The 19,938-nt window shown below is 41.5% G+C and overlaps 1 protein-coding gene across 1 annotated transcript; it reads right to left on the bottom strand.

Moving 5' to 3' along the window:
• Window positions 1–8,695: 8,695 nt before the first annotated feature.
• Window positions 8,696–19,650, bottom strand: ZNF614 (zinc finger protein 614). The gene is made up of 5 exons (XM_008056028.1): window positions 19,565–19,650; window positions 15,697–15,908; window positions 12,196–12,322; window positions 11,568–11,663; window positions 8,696–10,648 (listed from the first exon to the last, which is right to left on the bottom strand). Exons 2-5 carry the CDS (start codon window positions 15,709–15,711, stop codon window positions 9,135–9,137), a joined length of 1,752 nt encoding a protein of 583 aa, XP_008054219.1. The 5' UTR covers window positions 15,712–15,908; window positions 19,565–19,650; the 3' UTR covers window positions 8,696–9,134.
• Between the last annotated feature and the right edge of the window lie 288 nt (window positions 19,651–19,938).

Below are 19,938 nucleotides of genomic sequence, written 5' to 3'. Positions count from 1 at the left end.
TGAGACTCCAACTAAAAAAAAAAAAAAAAAGTTCTACTGTTTCCTATTCATGCCCTTGGAAATAAATTATCATAAAAATATTTCCAAGAGCAGGAATAGAAAAATAAAAGAACAAACTGAGAGCCAAAAGCCATTTTTTATCTTGTTCTTACACCCTGCATGCATGACCAGTATTGCCACCTCCCCTCCATCGTCTCCACCTTTGGCAACTCACCTCCACTCTTGGATGAATCTGGCCCCCCATCTTCCCCTCTGGAAAGTTCTGCAGGGGGCAAATCAGGATAAGCCACCCTTCCTGATATATGTTCTTTTCTTAATCTCAGAAAAACCACAGGTTTTAATTACTTTACTAGAATCAATCATGCACATTCATTGCTTTACCTAGAATGACTGCCAGCAGCTCCTTTTAACCCTATTAACTTGTACTCAGAGAAAAAGTCCAAAAAATGTTAAATAAGGTTTTTCCCTCCTCTAGCCTAAACTGAGACCCTAACACTTTGACAGGGTCCAGGACATTAAAAATTTTCACCAGACTCTATTAGCAAGTTTAAAGAGGGCAGTCCAAAACCCAATTAATTTATCTAAAACTACTGAGGTTCTCCAGGGACCCGAGGAGTCCCCAGGGGCATTCTTTGCACGTCTCCAAGAGGCATTTTGAACCTACACCCCTTTTGACCCCTCAGCTCCGAAAATGCTCAGGCCATCAATTTGGCCTTTGTGGCACAAGTGGCTACTGATATTAAAAAAAAATTACAGAAATTAGAAGGTTTTGCAGGAATAAACATTTCTCAGCTGCTTGAAGTTGTTCAAAAAGTTTACAATAACCAAGATGCTGAAAAACAGAAACAAACAGTTCAGGCGGCTGTCAAAGCTACAAGAAGACAGGCCAAAATCCTAGTGATGGCGCTCAGGGCCCTAGGAACTGGTTCCAAGCCTCCACACCAAAAGTCTAATAACCAAAAAAGCCAAAAGGGTCAAAAACTTGAATGCATTAAGTTAACAAAGAACCAGTGTGCTTAATGCAAGGAGCTTGAACATTGGGTTAAAGATTGTCCCTATTGCCTCCCACAGAAAAACCAAGACCCGACCCTAAGTCCATTCTGGTCCTGCCCTTGATTGGTGGGGCAAAAATTGATTCAGACTGAAGGAGCCAAGGCTCTTTCTCCTTGGGCCCTCAAGAGCCTATGGTAACTGCATCTATTGGGGGCCACCCAGTTAAACTCTTTTTTTTTTTTTTTTTTGAGTTGGAGTCTCACTCTGTCACCCAGACTGGAGTGCAGTGGCCGCTCTCGGCCACTGCAGCCTTGACCTGCTGGGTTCCGGCAATCCTTCCTCCTCAGCCTTCCGAGTAGCCAGAATTACAGGCGCGTGCTACCATGCCCGGCTAATTTTTTGATTTATTGTAGAGATGAAGTCTCGCCTGCCCAGGTGAGTCTTGAACCCATGGGCTCAGGCAATCCACTCACCTCAGCCTCCCAAAGGCACGGGATTACAGGCCAAGCCCGGCTCCAGTTAAACTCTTAGTGGACACTGGGGTGGAACTTTCAGTCCTAAAGTCACCATTAGGACCTATGTCTAAAAATCAACTTTTAAAACAAGAAGCAACAGGAATAATTACCAACTGCAAATTCACTTCTAATTGAACTGTTAACTTGGGACAAAAGCAGGTAACACACTCATTTTTAGTAGCGCCTGAGTGTCCATTTCCTCTCATGGGTAGAAATCTGTTACGAAAATTAAGAGCAACCATTGTGTTTTCACCTGACAAAACTGAAATGTTTATTCCTACTGCATATCAAATGCTCTTAATTGTTCCACTTTCTGAAGAATATCTTTTAACCTCTCCAAAGTCTACTACTAAAAATATTCCATCAAGCTTACTTCTACAGTTGCAGGAGTTTCCTTCCATCTGGGCAGAAACCAACCCACCAGAATTGGCAAAGCATCACCATTATCTGTCCGAGTCCGCCAGTACCCTGTGAGTTTGCAGGCCCCAAATAGAATTACTCCTCATATAAAAAAACTCTTAGCTGCCAACATTCTGACTCCATGCAAGTCAGCATGGAACACACCTTACTTGCCAGTTTAGAAACCAGAAACTTCTGACTACCATCCAGTTCAAGATTTAAGAAAAGTCAACAAGCGGATAAAAACTATTCATCCAACTGTTCCTAACCTGTACATTTTACTTAGTCTACTTCCCTCTCAACATGAGGTATATACTGTGCTAGACTTAAAAGATGCTTTTTTCTCTATTCCCCTGTCTCCTGTCAGCCAACCTATTTTTGCTTTTAAGTGAACAGATCCAGACATAGGAGACACTAGTCAGTCAACTTGGACACGACTACCACAAAGCTTCAAGAACGCCCCAACCCTCCCTCTTCAGGGAGGCCTTGCAACAGAATGTATCGGGGTTCCATGCCCAACACTTGAATGTGCTTTGCTTCAATACATGGATAACCTCCTACTTGCAGCTGCAGACTTGGACAACTGTTTACAAGGTAAAAGCTTTGTAGCCAGGCTTGGTGGCTCAGCCTATAATCCTGCGCTTTGTGAGGCTGAGGTGAGTGGATTGCCTGAGCCCGCAGGTTCGAGACCCGCCTGAGCATCTTGGCAAGACCTCATCTCTACAATAAATCAAAAAAATTAACCGGGTGTGGTAGCGATGCCTGTAGTTCCAGCTACTTGGAAGGCTCAGGCAGAAGGATCACCGGAGCCCAGCAGGCCGAGGCTGCGGTGGCCAGGAGCAGCCACTGCACTCTAGTCTGGGTGACAGAGTGAGACTCCAACTCAAAAACAAAACAAAACAAAACAAAAAAAGCTTTGTTACAGCTTCTCCAGGACCTGGGCTATAGAGTATCAGCAAAGAAAGCAAGCTTTGCTCTGCCAAAGTGTCTTGCCTTGGATACCAGCTGCAAGAGGGCAAGCGAGCCCTAACCTCAACCCAGAAAAAAGCCATTCTCCAGATTCCCACAACAACCACAAAAAAACAGGTACGGGGATTCCTGGGGGTGACAGGGTATTGTCGGCTATGAATCCCAGGATTTGCCAAAATTGCCAAACCCTTGTACTCAGCCATAGCAGGGGATCAACCCTGCTGAGGAACAAGCGTTCCAGCAGTTAAAAACAGCTCTGACTCAAGCACCTGCACTAGCCCTTCCAGATGTTACCAAACCTTTCCACTTGTTCATTCATGAACAACAAGGAATTACCAAAGGGGTCTTCACTCAAACCCTAGGGCCATGGGAAAAAATGGTGGCCTATTTGTCAAAGAAACTGGACCCGATAGCTTCTGGTTGGCCCTCTTGTCTTTGAGCCATTGCAGCCATGGTTTTGCTAGTTAAAGAAGCAGACAAGTTTCAGCCAAAACCTGGCTCTAACTGGTCCCCATGCTATTGAAACTGCTCCCGGGAACCTCCAGCCATTGGATGTCAAACGCACATATTACCCAGTATCAGAGCCTACTACTAGACCAGCCTAGACTAACTTTCTGTCCTACTCAATGCCTCAACCTGGCAACCCTGTTGCCTGATAACCATCCGGAGACACCAATGCATAACTGCGAAGATGTGTTAGACATTACCCAGGTCAGCCAACCTGATCTTTGGGACACTCCTCTGTGCCAGGCTGATGCTGACCTGTTCACGGATGATAGCAGCCTAATACTATACAGAGTCCATAAGGCTGGTGCAGTGGTAACTACAGCTCATGATGTAATCTGGTCCCAATTACTACCTCAGGGTACTTCTACTCAAAAGACTGAGTTAATTGCTCTAACCCAGGCCCTGCGCTGGGGAGCAGAAAAATGAGTAAACATCTTCACGGACAGCCAGTATACATTTGCTACACTTCATATACATGCCATGATCTACAAAGAACATGGCCTTCTCACCACAGCAGGTAAAACTGTCAAAAATAATTTAAAAAAATATTAGCCCTCTTGGAAGCTGTTTGGCTCCCTAAAGAGGTAGCTGTTATTCATTGTAAAAGTCACCAAAAATCTGACACTCTAGAAGCAATTGGAAACCACCTGGCAGACCAGACAGCTCAGGAAGCAGCAGAAATCCTAATTGAACACCTAACTATTTTAACAGCTAAAACTTTTCCAGTCCCTTCTCTCCCACAGCAGCACAGATATACACATAAAGAAAAAGAGGCTGCAGAGCTGGCAAGAGCTTACAAGAAACTTGATGACTGGTGGGTTAAAGACTCCAGAACTGTTCTACCTGAAGTTCTTGCAGAAAAATTAATGATAACTCCACTTTACCATCCACCTAGGAGAAACCAAAATGGCTGAACAGTTAAACCATTTTTATATTATCAATAACTTAAAAGACCAAACTAATGCAGCAACTTTAATGTGTCCTGCTTGTGCTCGCATCAATCCCAAGGAAGGGCCAAAACTCCTTCCAGGAATCAGGGCACAAAGATTAAGCCCTGGTGAACAATAAAAAATAAACTTTACTGAAATAAAACCTCCACATGCAGGATACAATTATTTACTGGTGTTAATAGACACTTTTTTGGGATGGGTAAAATTGTTTGCCACAAAAAATAATACTGTCCTTATGGTTACAAAATACTTATTAAATAAAATGATTCCTAGGTACAGGCTTCCTCTTTCTACTGGCTCAGACAATGGTCCTGCCTTCACCTCATCCATAGTACAGCTGGTTGGTAAAGCACAGAACATCAAATAAAAACTGCATTGTGCTTACCAACCACAAAGCTCTCGACAGATAAAACGCATGGACTGGACTTTAAAAAATACTTTATCTAGCCGGGCTCAGTGGCTCAGCCTGTAATCTCACGCCTTTGGGAGGCTGAGGTGAGTGGATTGCCTGAGCCCGCGGGTTCGAGACCCACCTGGGCAGTGAGACCTCATCTCTAAAATAAATTTAAAAATCAACCAGGCGTGGTAGCACATGCCTGTAATTCCGGCTACTCAGAAGGCTGAGGCAGAAGGATCGCTGGAGCCCAGCAGGCGAGGCTGTGGTGGCCGGGAGCGGCCACTGCACTCCAGTCTGGGTGACTGAGTGAGACTCCAACTCAAAAATAAATAAATAAATGAAAAATAAAAATAAATAAATAAATAAAAAATACTTAATCTAAATTAATTACAGAAACCGGTGAAAATGGGTAACTCTCTTACCCCTAGCTCTCCTTTGAGCTAGATGTACCCTGTATAAGGCTGTATTTACTCCCTACAAACTCATGTTTAAAAGACCTCCTCCTCTGTTACCCTGCTTGCAGGATCCTATTCTTAAAGAGTTTACTAATCAATCTCTGTTAAAGTATCTCCAGTCTTTACAGCAGGTGCAGGACCTTGTCCACACCAACACCTGTGCTGTATTGCCAACTCCAACTTCCACACCGTGTCATCCATCACAGCCTGGAAATCTGGTCTATGTCAGAAAGTACCAGAAAAAAAGAACCGAGCCCCTCCTGGAAAGGACCATACAAAGTCATCCTCACCACCCCAACATCACTCAAGGTTAGCAGGATACCAGCCTGGATTCATCAATCACAAGTCAAGGAAGCTGTGAACGCCGAAGCCTGGCTCAGCCAAACCTGCAGTTGGAACACTGACGTGCCCCTTCGCCCAAACAACAACTGGACTGTGAACCAACATCCTGATAATCTTCTCAAAATCACCCTCTGAGCCCATCGTCCTACATCACCTGACCAGTCAGCAGCAGAAACTGTGAAACTTTGACCATAACTAAATGCATTGCACTCATCCCTTGCCTCTCCTTTTAGTTATCCCACTTGTTCTAGGATTTGAAGCAGCACTGCTTACTACAGTTCCTGCAAAATGGCCATGCTGCAAGAAAGGTCTGTTAACACTGTTTTATTTCTCATGTACTGGATGTATTATTACTTTATTATGCTTAAAATAAGTTTACCCTGGTTTATTCTAGCAAGCACCCCTTTGGGTTCAGCTTATCATACTGCTTTTACTTTAAGTTCCTTTACTTTAGGACAAGTTTTAGCTGTCCAAAATTGGAACCCTGACTCAAACCCAATCCAGTTTAAAGTAACTCTTCCAGATCTAGTACCTCACATTATAAACTGGTTTGTTAACTTTGTCAAGAAATTGAATCAACTCAGTAAAACTTTTGTATACCAGAACCTATAATAATTTCCTTCCTTTAACTAAGGAGTCAATGAATTGACTCATGCACAACTAAAAGGGAGGAATGAAATAAGCTAAATCAATTAATAAAATCAAATTGCTAGTAAAGTAATAATATAACCAGCTTACTCCATTTTGTTTAAAACTTTCATCTTAGTTACCTGCCTGACCTGAGAATCAGTGCCTACATGTGATTACAGTAAGGTTCCCATGACCACAGACCCCCGGCTTTGTCTCCTTTGGGCAGGTTATGCTGACCATTGCCTGCTGACCATTACAGAACTCCTTTGCCATAGCTTCCATGTGATTGTATGCTTTGTTAACTGAAATCAAATGTTACGCTTTGACATTTTCTTAGTTTGTTCTTATATTCTGTTAGTGACCTAACCAAGGTAACACCATTGTATAATAATTCTTCCTTGTCTCTATGTAACTACCTTAAACTATATTTTAATGGCAGAACTCCAGGGACTTTCTGAGCACTGGCTATACCTACCTGACATAAAATTAATCAAAGCACTCTAACAATCAAAGTTCCCATTTTGGTTGCCAAGTCATTAGTTAATAGTTGCTATGGTCACTAAGTTGCTATGTAGCCAATTCTACAAATTTTACCTATAAAAGCTTGTCACAAACTGCACCAATTTGCCAAGAGTTTTTCAGGTGTTTGCCTACTCTTGACCTGCGCGTTTAATAAATTCATAATTAATTAGACTCAACTTGCTGGTGTAACTTCTTCTCGCTTACCCGGTCATAACACCTTCCGCCTCAGCCTTCCAAGTAGCCAGAACTATAGCTACCACGCCTGGCTAATTTTTGATTTATTGTAGAGACAAGATCTCACCAAGTTGCCAGGGTGACTCTCGAACTGGCAGGCTCAGGCAATCCACTCGCCTTGGTCTCCCAAAGTGCTGGAATTACAGGCTGAGCCACTGAGCTCGGCCCCCTTTTGAAGTTTAAACACAAGTGACTAATATTAACATTAAAGTAGAGGTTATCAGACTGACAAAACAGACTCCATGGCAAAAAGATGTCAAATTCCACTATGACTCTGATGTAACATCATATAACAGATAGCAGGCCCTAAAAGAACTACAAATATTTTATCCCAAAATATGTCTCTGACATATTTTGGAATGGCCCTGCAAAGCCATTTCTTGGTGAAACATGCATCTGTAAAGAATCATCTTGCCTAAGTCCCAGACTCAGGAGAGATTTGAGTCTGACACACCTTAAGGCACCAAAAGAGACATTTAACTCAGGAAAAGTGTAGTTTATCTGGTTTGTCACAAAGGATACAATTAAGCTGAGTATGGGGGCTCACACCTGTAACTTCAGCACTTTGGGATGCTAGGTGGGAGGATTGCTTAAACCCATGTTTGATACAGACCTGAGCAATATACTAAGAACTCATCTCTAAAAAAAATTGTAATTAGCTGGGTTTGGTGGCACATGCCTGTAATCCTTTACCTAGTCTCTCTGAAACCTATTTAGAAGCTTCATCCACATATCAAGAACTCTGGCTTCCACAACCCCCCTTACCTAAACTCAAGGATTTTTCTACTGCCTTCACAGTCCTTAGACAGTTTAATTCTTTGAAACAATTGCCATTGGAAATCTTTGAATCCACCTATGTCCTGTAAGCTCCTTGCCTTAAGATCTCCTGCTTTTTTGGGTCAAACTAATGTATACTTTACACGTATTATGTCTCTGCCTATAACTTCTCTATAAAATGTAGAAAGCCAAGCTGTATCCCAACTACCTTGGGCATGTGCTCTCAGGACCTCCTGAGATTGTACCCCAGGCTATAGCCACTCATATTTGGTTCAGAACAAATCTGTTTAAATATTTAAGAGTATAGCTGTTTTATCAACAGATATGTGGCCAATTTGGAATTTTCTTAATCTCATTGTTCTGTTCAATCTCCAGCACACCCCTTCTCTTCCAGGTGGGAAATGAGGTAGAAAGTTTCCACCCTCTAGTTACTTGGTCTTCCTGGGGAATAGCCGCATCCTGAGGCTACCTAGGAAACCACCCTCATTCCATTTACTAGTATAAACTCAGGAGTAATAAAAAAGGGACTTTTTATAAATAACAAAAACACTCCTATCATTCATGAAATCCCAAGAATTTTAGAGACTCTGGGACAGAAACCAGTGACAAAAACAAAATATATTTATTATACCACAGTTTTACATAACAATAACAAACAATGATGGGAACAGACTATAACATGGAATTATTGACAACTCGTAAAAATGAGGTTTCAGGTATCGTGTTTGAAAATGCACACATGGTATCTCATATTAGCTGATGTATCATACAGTTACAACTCACAGAAAGCACTCAAACAGTCATCATTTACAAGAGATTTCACTCCTTCATGAGCTCCTGACATTTTGCTAATGGTGCTCCACATTAAATATGTTCAGGATAGTTTTACTCTCTAGATTTCTTGACCAATGATGTGGCAGGATCACAGTATATATGAAATCCTGCCATATATACTATCATCCTAAAGATATTCTCCAGTGTAAACTCTAACACTCATTGAGGTCTTATTTCTGGGTAAAGGCTTTGTCATCACCATCATATTTCTATCAACAATGAGCTCACTGATAATCTATGATGAAACCTGCCTGATAATAAAGTCTATCTTTCCACAGAAGGCTTTTTCTAGTCTCTGCATTTGCAGAATTCATTTCAGCACAAAATTTTCATATACATGAGCAGAATTTATTGCTCAAGGCATTTCCACATTGAAGTTTATCCAATGTTTTCATTGACAGAAAATATGAGGTAGAGGAACACTAAAGCACCACCTTACTAATTGTATTCACCAGGATTAGCTCTAGGGCAAATTCTTTTATTTCCACTTTCATCTCCATGATTACATTCCAATCTGCTAGAAACACACTGATATTTTATGAAGTCTGAGATTCCATAAAAGACATTTCCAGTTATTGCATTAGTAGTTTTGTTCTGCATGAGTTCACTTTTAAGTAATGAGCTGTGACTCTCTGTTGATGGAATTTTCAACTTGACTGAGTCTACCTATTTCTCTTGTGTGCATTTTCTTATGTTTAACAAGGTTGGATAAGTGGGAAAAGGCTTTTTCACAATCACTGCAACCATAAGGTCTCTCTCCTGTATGAGTTCTTTGATGTACATTGAGTACTGACTTTGTGGTGAAAGCTTTTCCACATTCGTTGCACTCATAAGGTTTTTCTCCTGTGTGAATTCTCTGGTGGGTGATAAGACCATATTTGTGTGAATAGGATTTTCCACACTCAGCACATACAAAAGGAGTCTTTCCTGTATGACATCTCTCATGTTGTATGAGGCATATTTTCTGGCTGAAGGCTTTACCACATTCATTGCATTCATAGGGTTTTTCTCCGGTATGAGTTCGCTGATGTATAATGAGTGTGCGTTTTGTAGTGAAGCCTTTGCCACATTCGTTGCATATATAAGATTTCTCTCCTGTGTGAGTTCGCTGGTGGATAATGAGAGTGCGTTTGACAGTGAAGCCTTTACCACATTCACCGCATATGTAAGATTTTTCCCCTGTATGCGATCTCTGATGGACAATGAGATTGCTCTTCACGGTAAAGCCTTTTCCACATTCACTGCATATATAGGGTTTCTCTCCAGTATGAGTTCGCTGATGTACAACAAGATAGCGCTTCATGGTGAAGCCTTTTCCACATTCACTGCATATATAGGGTTTCTCCCCTGTATGAGTTCGCTGATGTACGATGAGATTGCTCTTCACAGTGAAACCTTTTCCACATTCATTGCATACATAAGGTTTTTCTCCACTGTGAGTTCGTTGATGAGCAATTAGATAGCGCTTCATTGTAAACCCCTTTCCACACTCACTGCATACATAGGATTTCTCTTCTGTATGGGTTTGCTGATGTGCAATGAGACTGTCCTTCACAGTGGACTCTTTTCTATATTCACTAGTTATATAAGTTTTGTCTTTTGTAAGAGTTTTCCAGTGTTGAGTGAACATGATACTTCTGGATAATTTCTCATATTGACCACTTCCAGGATTATGGTTTGTATGAGTACTCTCATAGTAAATGAGCTTAGACTTCCCGAGGAGGGTCTGTTCACACTCAATGCATGAATGGGGTTTCTCAGCTTTCTGGGTTCCGTGGTGCTTAAAGAGTTGGAATTTAGTAGCAATGCAGTTTGTACTCTCAGGCAATTTAATTTTAGTACACATATGTTCATGCTTACCATGCTGAAGTGTTTTCTCCCCTTTACTAAACTCAATTGGGTTATTTAGTCCTTGTTTTTTCTTTTGGTTCACTAAACTTAAACTTGATTTCAAAGTTTTTATATTTAAGTCAAATATATCATGATTTCGCACTAGGGGAAAATGTGTTTTGCTCAGATGAACAATATTTCTAAATGCATTCTGTTCATTAAATTGTTGCATGCTCTTAAGAAATGTTTTCTTTGGAGAGTGCTCTTGCAGATGATGGTTAATTTTGCTGATTCCTAAGAAAAAAACAGAATAACAAATTCTTCCATGAGAATGGTATGAAATAAAATGCTTACAAGATGATTTGCTGGGTCCTGGTCCTTTTTTTTTTTTTGAGTCTCACTTTGTCGCTCAGGCTGGAGTGTAGTGACAGGCTCCTGGCCACCACAGCCTCAACCTGCTGGACTCAGGTGATTCTTCTGCCTCAGCCTTCCAAGTAGCCAGAACTACAGGCATGTGTCACCAAGCCCAACTAATTTTTTGATTTATTGTAGAGATGAGGTCTCACCATATTGCCCAGGCTGGTCTCGAGCCCATGGGTTCCTAAAGTGCTGGGATTGTAGGATTGAGCCATCATGCCTGGCCAAGGGTCCTGGTTCTTTATAGTCAACTGTATGACTCCAGTATAAAATAAAATTAAAAGAAGATGTAATAAGGACTAGTCCCAAGAAAAGACAAGATGTGTGTGTGTGTGTGTGTGTGTGTGTGTGTGTGTGTGTGTGTGTGTGTCAGAGTCTCACTCTTTCACCCAGGCTGGAGTAGACATTTACGGCTACCAAAGTCTTAACCTGCTGGGCTCAGGCAATCGTTCTGCCTCAACCTTCCAAGTAGCTGGAAATAACAGGTGCACATTGCCACATCTGGCTAATCTTTGGACTTAATGTAGATACAGGGTCTGGTCAAATTTCCCAGGCTGGTCTTAAACTCCTAGGCTCAGGCAATCTTCTCTCTCACCTCTGTCTTCCAAAGTGCTGGGATTACAGGCAAGAGCCATCATGCTTGGCTCAAAAAAGTATATTTAAAGCTAAACACCATTAAATAAAGTTCTCATATAGGAAATGAATATATGGAACAGCTGCTCAGGTATCCTCAGATGCTTCACATGACTACAATATGACTTCCGAAGCCACTGCCCTTGCTCTCTCACTCACTCACCTGGACAGTTTCTTCTCTGAATTTTATCTTCCATTATCCATGGTTCTTGTCCTTGTGCCAACTTGGAGAGTGCATCTGACTTGCTATCTTGATACCCTATTTAAGAGGAAAGATAGATGACACAGACACACTGAATGGGAGTATAGTATAACAAGATGGGAAAACAGTACATTTGATGAAAACACAATTTTTCATACACAAAGTAAATATTCTCCTTCAGAATAGATCACACTGCTTTCTTTGGGGTCAGAAAAGCTTTCCTTAGGTGAGAAAAAAAAAAGGACAGTATCGGCCAGACACAGTGGCTCATGCCTGTAATCCCATCAATTTGGGATGCCAAGATGAGAGGACTGCCTGAGTCCAGGGGTTTGAGACCAGCCTGGGCAACTTGGTGAGACTTCGTCTCTACAATAAATCAAAAAATTAGCCAGGTATGGTAGCATGTGTCTGTGATTCCAGCTACTTAGAAGGCTGAGGCGGAAGGATCGCCTGAGCCCAGCAGGTGGAGGCTGTGGTGTCTGTAAGCATGCCACTGCACTCCAGTTTGAGTAACAGAGTGAGAGAGAAAAAAAAAAAGAAAGGACAGTATCTGGGCACCCTCTACATGACACAGAAGAATTATCCTTACCCAGTGATACTAGATGGTTATAGTTTTCCAACATCACATCTCGATAAAGGTCTTTCTGAAAACAGTCCAGCAGCTGCCATTCTTCCCAGGTAAATTCCACAGCCACATCTTCTAAGGTCAGTGATTCCTACAATTACAGAGTCCTATTTAATATGATATAAATTCCTATTATTAATACAGAAGAACTATGCAAGAAATTTTTGTAAATTGTACCATATAGCCAGCATCTATATTCCTTTCTCAAATACACTTTGGTAGGCGCAAAATCCTATCTTTCTATCTATATATTTTTGTCCTCATTTCTAAATGCTAAACATACACAAATGACATCAGGACAAATAGAAACATTTCTACATTACCACTGACTTCACAGTCAATATGAGGATCAATCATGAACAGACTCTACATCTTCAATTCATAAAATAGTGCTTTAAAATAATTGTAAAAGAAAAAAAGAAACTACACAAAATATGTCAAAAGCACAAAAGGCCTTTCAAGTTCATTAGAAAGATTTGGGTTTTAAAAACCCTTCAAATAGAAAGGCATATATACATACATATATTAATGGACAGAGTGTCAGTATATTAAATATAATAGAGTATATAAGTGTAATATATAACCGTGAAAATTGCAGAAAAAGCATTACATAGAGATTAAGATAAAAAAATAAAAAGTAAATAAATATAAAACATAGAGTAAAAAGACCTAACCTTTGCCTACTTATAGCTTCTGAACGAGAACAGAGAGTAACAGAGAAGCAACATCCAAAAATCTAAAATTGGAAATATTTCATGACCGATAATACAAATACCTCAAATCCCAAATTCAAGAATCCCAATAAATTCCAAAAGTCTACACCGAGACACCACAGACTAAAACTATACTACATTAAATGCAAAGGTAAAACTATAAAATCACCTAGAGACATTATTATCGCCTACATTATTGTGCGGGATGCTGTATAGTGAAGAAAGTAGTCTCATGAGAGGTTTTAAGTGTTCAAGTGTGATCAGTTTATCTCATTCTAAAATATTTTAGATGACATGTCTACCCATTGGTTAAATTCGTACCTCACATCATAGTCCAAAAGAATTTATGACTGGATGGAAATTCTACAGCAGGCTGACTCCAGGATGACCCCTAATAATCTCAGTCTCTAGCTTTTATGAATTCTGAGACCAATTACTGTAAGTTATATTGAACTTTCTAGGTTAAAGACACAGCTCTCCACAAGACTACCTTTACTTCAGACACCAGCTGCAAACTTGAAGTTCCCCAGGACACCCTCAGCTCCAACCATCTAGTTATAAACTTAAAGCTATTAAGACTCCCTTGGGTTTAATAATTTGAAAAAGCAACTCAGAAAATTCAGGGAAGTACTATATTTAGAGTTAAAACTCTACTAGTGCAGAAGGATAAAAGCTAGAATCAGCTAAAGCAAAATATGCATAGGGCGAGGTCTGGACATGTTCCAAACACAAAACTGCTGATTGCACTGTCCTCTCAACTGAGCAGAGGATGAGGACAGCCTGTCACAGAAGAAAGAATCCAAAGAGGCAACAAAGGGACGAGAAGTATCTGACCCTGACCCTCACTGGTGAATGGGAAAATGCAAAATAAAAACAAGGCAAAAGAACATTGGATCATAGGGGCTGTGAAAAATATGCAACTTGGTAACATAACAAGTGTTGACAATATTTGCAGCACTGATGTTCCTTCTGTGTGTTTTCTAACATCAACAACCAATTCTCTGAACACCAACTGGATATCCAACAATGCAGTTCAATTCTGACACTAACTACCTGGTCAGATTCCATAGATTTAAAAGTTCAATCCCACAAGACTGTTCTCTCTTAAGATGTCAGTCACAAGTCCTGAGCTATAAATTAGGGGCTCTCACAAACTCCCGCTCACACTCAATAATTTGCTAGAATGGATTATAGAACTCAGGAAAATACTTTACATTAGGTTACTGGTTTATAATAAAGGGTATAACTCAGAAATATCAGATAAAAGAGATGCACAGGGCAAAGTATGGGGGAGGAAGCTCCTAGCTTTCCTGCCCCTCTGGGTTTGCCACCTTTCTAGCACCTTGATATGTTCCCCAATGCAAAGCTCGTCAATTCTCTTATTCAAGTTTTTGTAAAGGTTAATTTCCAGTCCATCTTTCCATCCAGTCCCAACACTCTAATCATTTCATCTTTCAGGATAGGGTCCCCACCTTTAATCACTTCAAGAGCAGAAAATCATGTATATTATAGGGCCTCCTTACAAATAAAAAAAGACACTCTTACTGGTTAGGAAATTTCAAGGGTTTTAGGTACTCTGTGCCACGAACTGGGGAAAATGACCAAATATATTTCTTATTATGTCACATTTGTATGTCACTTTTTATATACCAGGCTATGACATAATAAAAAACATATATGGAATTTTCTGATTGATAGCCACATTGGACAGAGGTTGTGGATAACCTGGAGACCCAGCACTTTTCTGGGAGTAGTCTTGTGGGACTGAGCCCCTAACCTGTAGGGCCTACCCTAACTCCAGACAATTAGTGTTAGAACTGAGTATATTGGGAATACACAGTCAGTATGGAGAACTGAATTGATGGATGGGAAAAACCACACATATTTGATGTTAGAAGCATTTTCTAAGAGTAGAGAAAAAAACCTGTTTCTATACATAGGCACTCTTCTAAATACTTCGTATAGATTAACTCATTTTATACCCTCCCTTATTAGGTAGGTGACATACAATTACCCCATTTTAGAGATGAGACAATTCAGGTACATAATGGCTAAATGAAGTGCACAAGGCCACACAGCTGGCAACTGGCTCCAGAGTCAACATTTTTACCCAAGTGCTGGGAGCATTCACCATACAGTGGAGCTTCCATTCACCATATAGTGGAGCTTCCATTTGGACAGCAGCTGGAAGTATTCATTAATATGAAACAAGACTACACCCCATCATTGATTTCTCTGTAACCATCCTCCCCCCAAAAACTAAAATAATTTCACAAAAAGTCATTAACAAGACCCCATAACCATTTTCATAGTCACATGTTTAGTCATATTATACCAAGAGCTGAACTGTTAAATTATCAAACAGACATCAGTTAGAGTCATTACATTAGGTAAAAAAGAGGAAGGTTGGCCAGGAGGCACACACACGCAAAGAATGCCAATACGATGAAAACAGTCTGGAGGATGTACATTAAAATGACAACCTTAGTACATACTGAAGAGGTGATTCATATGTAAGTGTAATGGTTTTGAACTTTGTCTTGAACTTTGTCAATGATGCTTGCATTGTTTTCACATCAAATCTAATAATGTGAGAATGAATCCCCACCTCAGTTCCTAAAAGTAGAGTCTAAGTTAATTTCTCCCCAGGACACAATTATCTCAACTTACACTTCTTTTAGGTGAATTGACTTTTTCAGCCCACCACAAACCCATCAAAAGACAAAGGGAAAATATAGCAAAACAAACTCACCTGGAATTCAAACATCTTCTGTGCTCAGGAAAAAGTGAGCAACATAGACTATATGTCTTTTGTCTTTTATACATCTGCCATAAAGTTTTTGTAGTCAGAAATATTACTGGCCAGTTGAAGTCATCCCCAGAAATGATGATATCCAAGGCCAGCAACTTTCTCCTTTTCTTTCATTCCGTCATTTGATTTATCTTGCTTCTGGAAGCCAGGACCTGAAAAGCAAAATAGCTTTAGGTATATACTTTCTCTGGGTCCATATGTTGTCACTGCTACTATGCAATTAAATAAAGCACCCTAATATTTCAAACTGTTTCTTTACTTGGTGCCTCACAGACTTTCACACCTCAAGGCACTAAAACAAGATTCTAAAGGTGTGAAAGATATGCCTTTCTTTTGTGAAGTGGAAGTAACATGACTATTATAGAGGAGGTATGAAAGCAGAACCAGTACAGCACAATGCAGGAAAATTCTCAGGCAGATCAATTTTAGGAAAAAGAACATATGGAAAGTTCTAAGGATTCACACATTATGTCTTTAAAAAGCCTGTGTGCCCAAGTATTACTTTAAAGGTCTTTGTATGCTCAATGGGTATACACACCTCAGTTTCAAGACCAATATACCAAGGAAATCATAAAAATTGTCTTATATCACGTCATGCACTAAAGGATTAACTTTATCCAAGAGAAGTTTGGCTTTTGTCCTCAATTCCTATGAGAAACTTCTAAGCCTTTGGAATATCCTGACTGATAAGTGTGTCTTTGCTCACCTGGGCAATTTGAGCCATGCCAGATAGTCTGTGCTAACAATGCGATTTATGGTGGGAGGCCTTGGACCATGTGATATCAGCTTAACCACTAGAGCCTGAGGTCGGCCACATAGGCAGTCAATCTTGTCCATGTTAACTAACCCCACATAAAAACTCTGGATACTAAGGCTTAGGTGAGCGGCAATAATGGTTTCAGTGGTTAGTAAGAATAAGGTATATATACAAAGATATGAAAGCTTTAAATCTATGTAGACCTAATAGCAAAGCTCTAAAACATATAAAGCAAAAACAGATGGAATTGGCAAGGATCAGGCAATTCAAAGATAATAGCTGAAGACTTCATAACCCCACCCACAATAATAAAGAAAACAAAATATCAGCAAGGATGCAAAAAAAACTTGAACATAATCAACTTGATTAAACTGACATTTATTTAATCCTACACTTACCAGCAGCAAAATATGCATTATTTTTAGTGGTACCTGAAACACTCTCCAGAAAAAACCTTGTGCTAGAATGTAAAAGAAGTGTCAATAAATTAAAAATATATTTTCTAGGCAGAACAGAATTAAATTAGAAATCAACTTCAGAATGAAATTTAAGAAATACCCAAACATTTGGATATTAAACAACACAGTTCTGAGTAAGCATGGTTAAAAAGAAAATCACATGGGAAACTAGACAATATTTTTAACTGACTGGAAACAAAAACAACATAGCAATCACTGAATGTCACTTAAGTAATACTTAAGAAAACTTACACCTTTAAATCACGAAAGAGAAAATAATCTATATTAGAAAAAAAAAATCTCAACACAAATCAATACTCTCATTGTCCAACTTGAAAAACTAGAAAAAGAGGAGTAACTTAAACACAAAGCAGCGGGGTGGAGTGGCTCAGCTTGTGATCCCAGCACTTTGGGAGGCTGAGGCAAGAGGACTGCCTGAGCCCGGGGGTTCAAGACCAGCCTGGGCAACTTGGTGAGACCTCGTCTCTACAATAAATCACAAAATTTAGCCAGGTATGTTGGCACAGGCCTATAGTTCCAGCTACTTGGAAGGCTGAGACGGAAGTAGAGGCTGTGGTGGCCGTTTGCATGCCACTGCACTCCAGCCTGGGTGACAGAGTGAGACTCCTACTCTAAATAAATAAATAAGCAAATAAATAAATAAAATACAAAACAGTTGACTGAAGAGCAATAAAGATAAAAGTGGAAATCACTGCAATACATAACAGAAAAAACAATTTTGGGGTTTTTTTTTGTGTTGGAGTCTCACTCTGTTGCCCAGACTGGAGTGCAGTGGCCACTCCTGGCCACCACAGCCTCGACCTGCTGGGCTCCGGCGATCCTTCCGCTTCAGCATTCTGAGTAGCCAGAATTACAGGCATGCGCTACCACGCCCGGCTGATTTTTAAAAATTTATTGTAGAGATAAGGGCTCGCCAAGTTGCCCAGGTGGGTCTCGAACCCGCGAGCTCAGGCAATCTACTCACCTCAGCCTCCCAAAGCGTGGGATTACAGACTGACCCACCGAGCCCAGCTACGAAAAACAATTTTAAAAAATAAAGAAGAGCAACAAAGAAAAGATGTAATAAAGATGAAAGTGGAAATCAATGAAATAAACAGCAGAAAAACAATTTTTAAAAAATACCAGTGCCTCGAAAGGGGATTATTTGAAAAGATCAATAAAATTGATCCTCATGAACTAAACTGCTTAAGAAAAAAATGAGAGCCGGGCTCGGTGGCTCAGCCTGTAATCCCGTGCCTTTGGGAGGCTGAGGTGAGTGGATTGCCTGAGCCCGCGGGTTCGAGACCCGCCTGGGCAACTTGGCGAGAGCTCATCTCTAAAATAGATCAAAAAATCAGCCGGGCATGGTAGCGCGTGCCTGTAGTTCCAGCTACTTGGAAGGCTGAGGCGGAAGGATCGCCGGAGCCCAGCAGGTCAAGGCTGCAGTGGCCGGGAGCGGCCACTGCACTCCAGTCTGGGCAACAGAGTGAGACTCCAACTCAATAAAAAGAAAAAAAGAAAAAGAAAAAAATGAGGACAGAAATGTCTTAATGTGACGTTATTACTGCTGACACAGCAAAAATTAAATACCTTATTAAAAAGTCATGAATATTTTATATCATAGCGCTCCGTGTGTGTGTGTGTGTGTGTGTGTGTGTGTGTGTGTGTGTGTGAATTTTGTACAGCGAAAAGAGCGGTGTTAGGGGAAGACAAAAGAGACTTTGGTAAGGACTGGGAGGACGAATTTGAACTTTATGGAGTTAACTCAATTCGAAATAACAGGGGAAATGCACAATCCAAGTCTACACCCACATTCGAGGTTTGAACCTGAACCCAGCGAATCTCCAGGAACCCTGGACGACCTCACACACTGGCAGCCCCACAGGAGGCGTCTCTATGGCTGAGCCCCCCATGGCATGTCATTCCTAAACCCCAACAGTGTCCACGAACTCCACGTGGACCTCTCCCACCCGTCCTCAACGCGGAGCACCCCATTAAGTAGAGCCTGAACGACCCCCACGTTGACGGATGCAAACTTGACACCTCAGTTCTCAACCACCCAGACCCCAGAAGCCGAGTGATTCGCAGGGACCTGAAATCGGATAGTCAGACTCTGTCTCGCTTTCTTTTTTCGGAGTTAGGGTCTCTGTCGTCCAGGCTGGAGTCCAGGGAGTGCCACAATCACGGCTCACCCCAGCCTCAGCCTCCTGGGCTCAAGCGATCCTCCCTCCTCATCCTCCCGAGTAGCTGGGACTCCAGGCGCGAGCCACCACGCCCGGTTAATGGGTTATTGGTTTTCGTTTTTACTTTTTTTGTAGAGGCTAGGTCCCGCTATGTTGCCCGGGATGGTCTCGAACCTCTGGGCTCAAGCAATCCTTCCGCCTCGGCCTCCCAAAGTGCTGGGATGACAGGCGCGCGCCACCGCGCCCGGCCGACTTCTCTAGACTCTGAGTCGTACACAGGTCCCATCCTTAACGCCTAATGCCACTCCCTCGGTGACTGGGGTCCAATAAAACGCCGCTAAGATCCTGCTCACACAGTCAGGTTTAAGGAGTCCCACAGGGCGCGAACCGCTGCCCTGAACCCAACTCACCCGATGGTGAACCTCTCCAGACACCGCCCACAGCGACAAAATCCCGGACCAGCAGCCGAAGCCACTTCCTAGTCAGACGCGTTTCGCGGCCGCCCAGTGGGACCGGAGGGGCGGGGGAGGTGGGAGGAAGAGAACGGGAGGGGTGACGACGGAAGCCGACGTGGGACACGCACCCCGGAAGAAGTTCCCGGATGTATGACGGTCCCAATTTTATGACGTCACAAAACCACGCCCATGCAGTCGTTTCTGACTTAAGCGGGCCTAAAGGCTGTGAGAAACAACTGAAATCGCTCCTCAGTGTTCCTCGTCCTTTGTCGCGACTCTCAAAAGCGCTGTGCGAACTGCGTCCCGTTTCAGAGGCCGTTGCCCATTCA

The sequence above is a fragment of the Carlito syrichta genome, unplaced genomic scaffold (assembly GCF_000164805.1).
Source record: "Carlito syrichta isolate Samal-C Ts95f unplaced genomic scaffold, Tarsius_syrichta-2.0.1 Scaffold302083, whole genome shotgun sequence".
NCBI lineage: Eukaryota > Metazoa > Chordata > Mammalia > Primates > Tarsiidae > Carlito > Carlito syrichta.
The sequence above is the reverse complement of the archived record's forward strand: the minus strand, read 5'-3'. Positions and strand labels throughout refer to the sequence as shown.

Excerpts from the sequence above, each read along its gene's own strand:
- ZNF614 (XM_008056028.1), bottom strand. Across the intron at positions 11,664-12,195 it reads TAACCATCTAGTATCACTGG|GGTATCAAGATAGCAAGTCA; the intron begins GTAAGGATAATT and ends CCTCTTAAATAG. Across the intron at positions 10,649-11,567 it reads TCAGAGAAGAAACTGTCCAG|GAATCAGCAAAATTAACCAT; the intron begins GTGAGTGAGTGA and ends TTTTTTTCTTAG.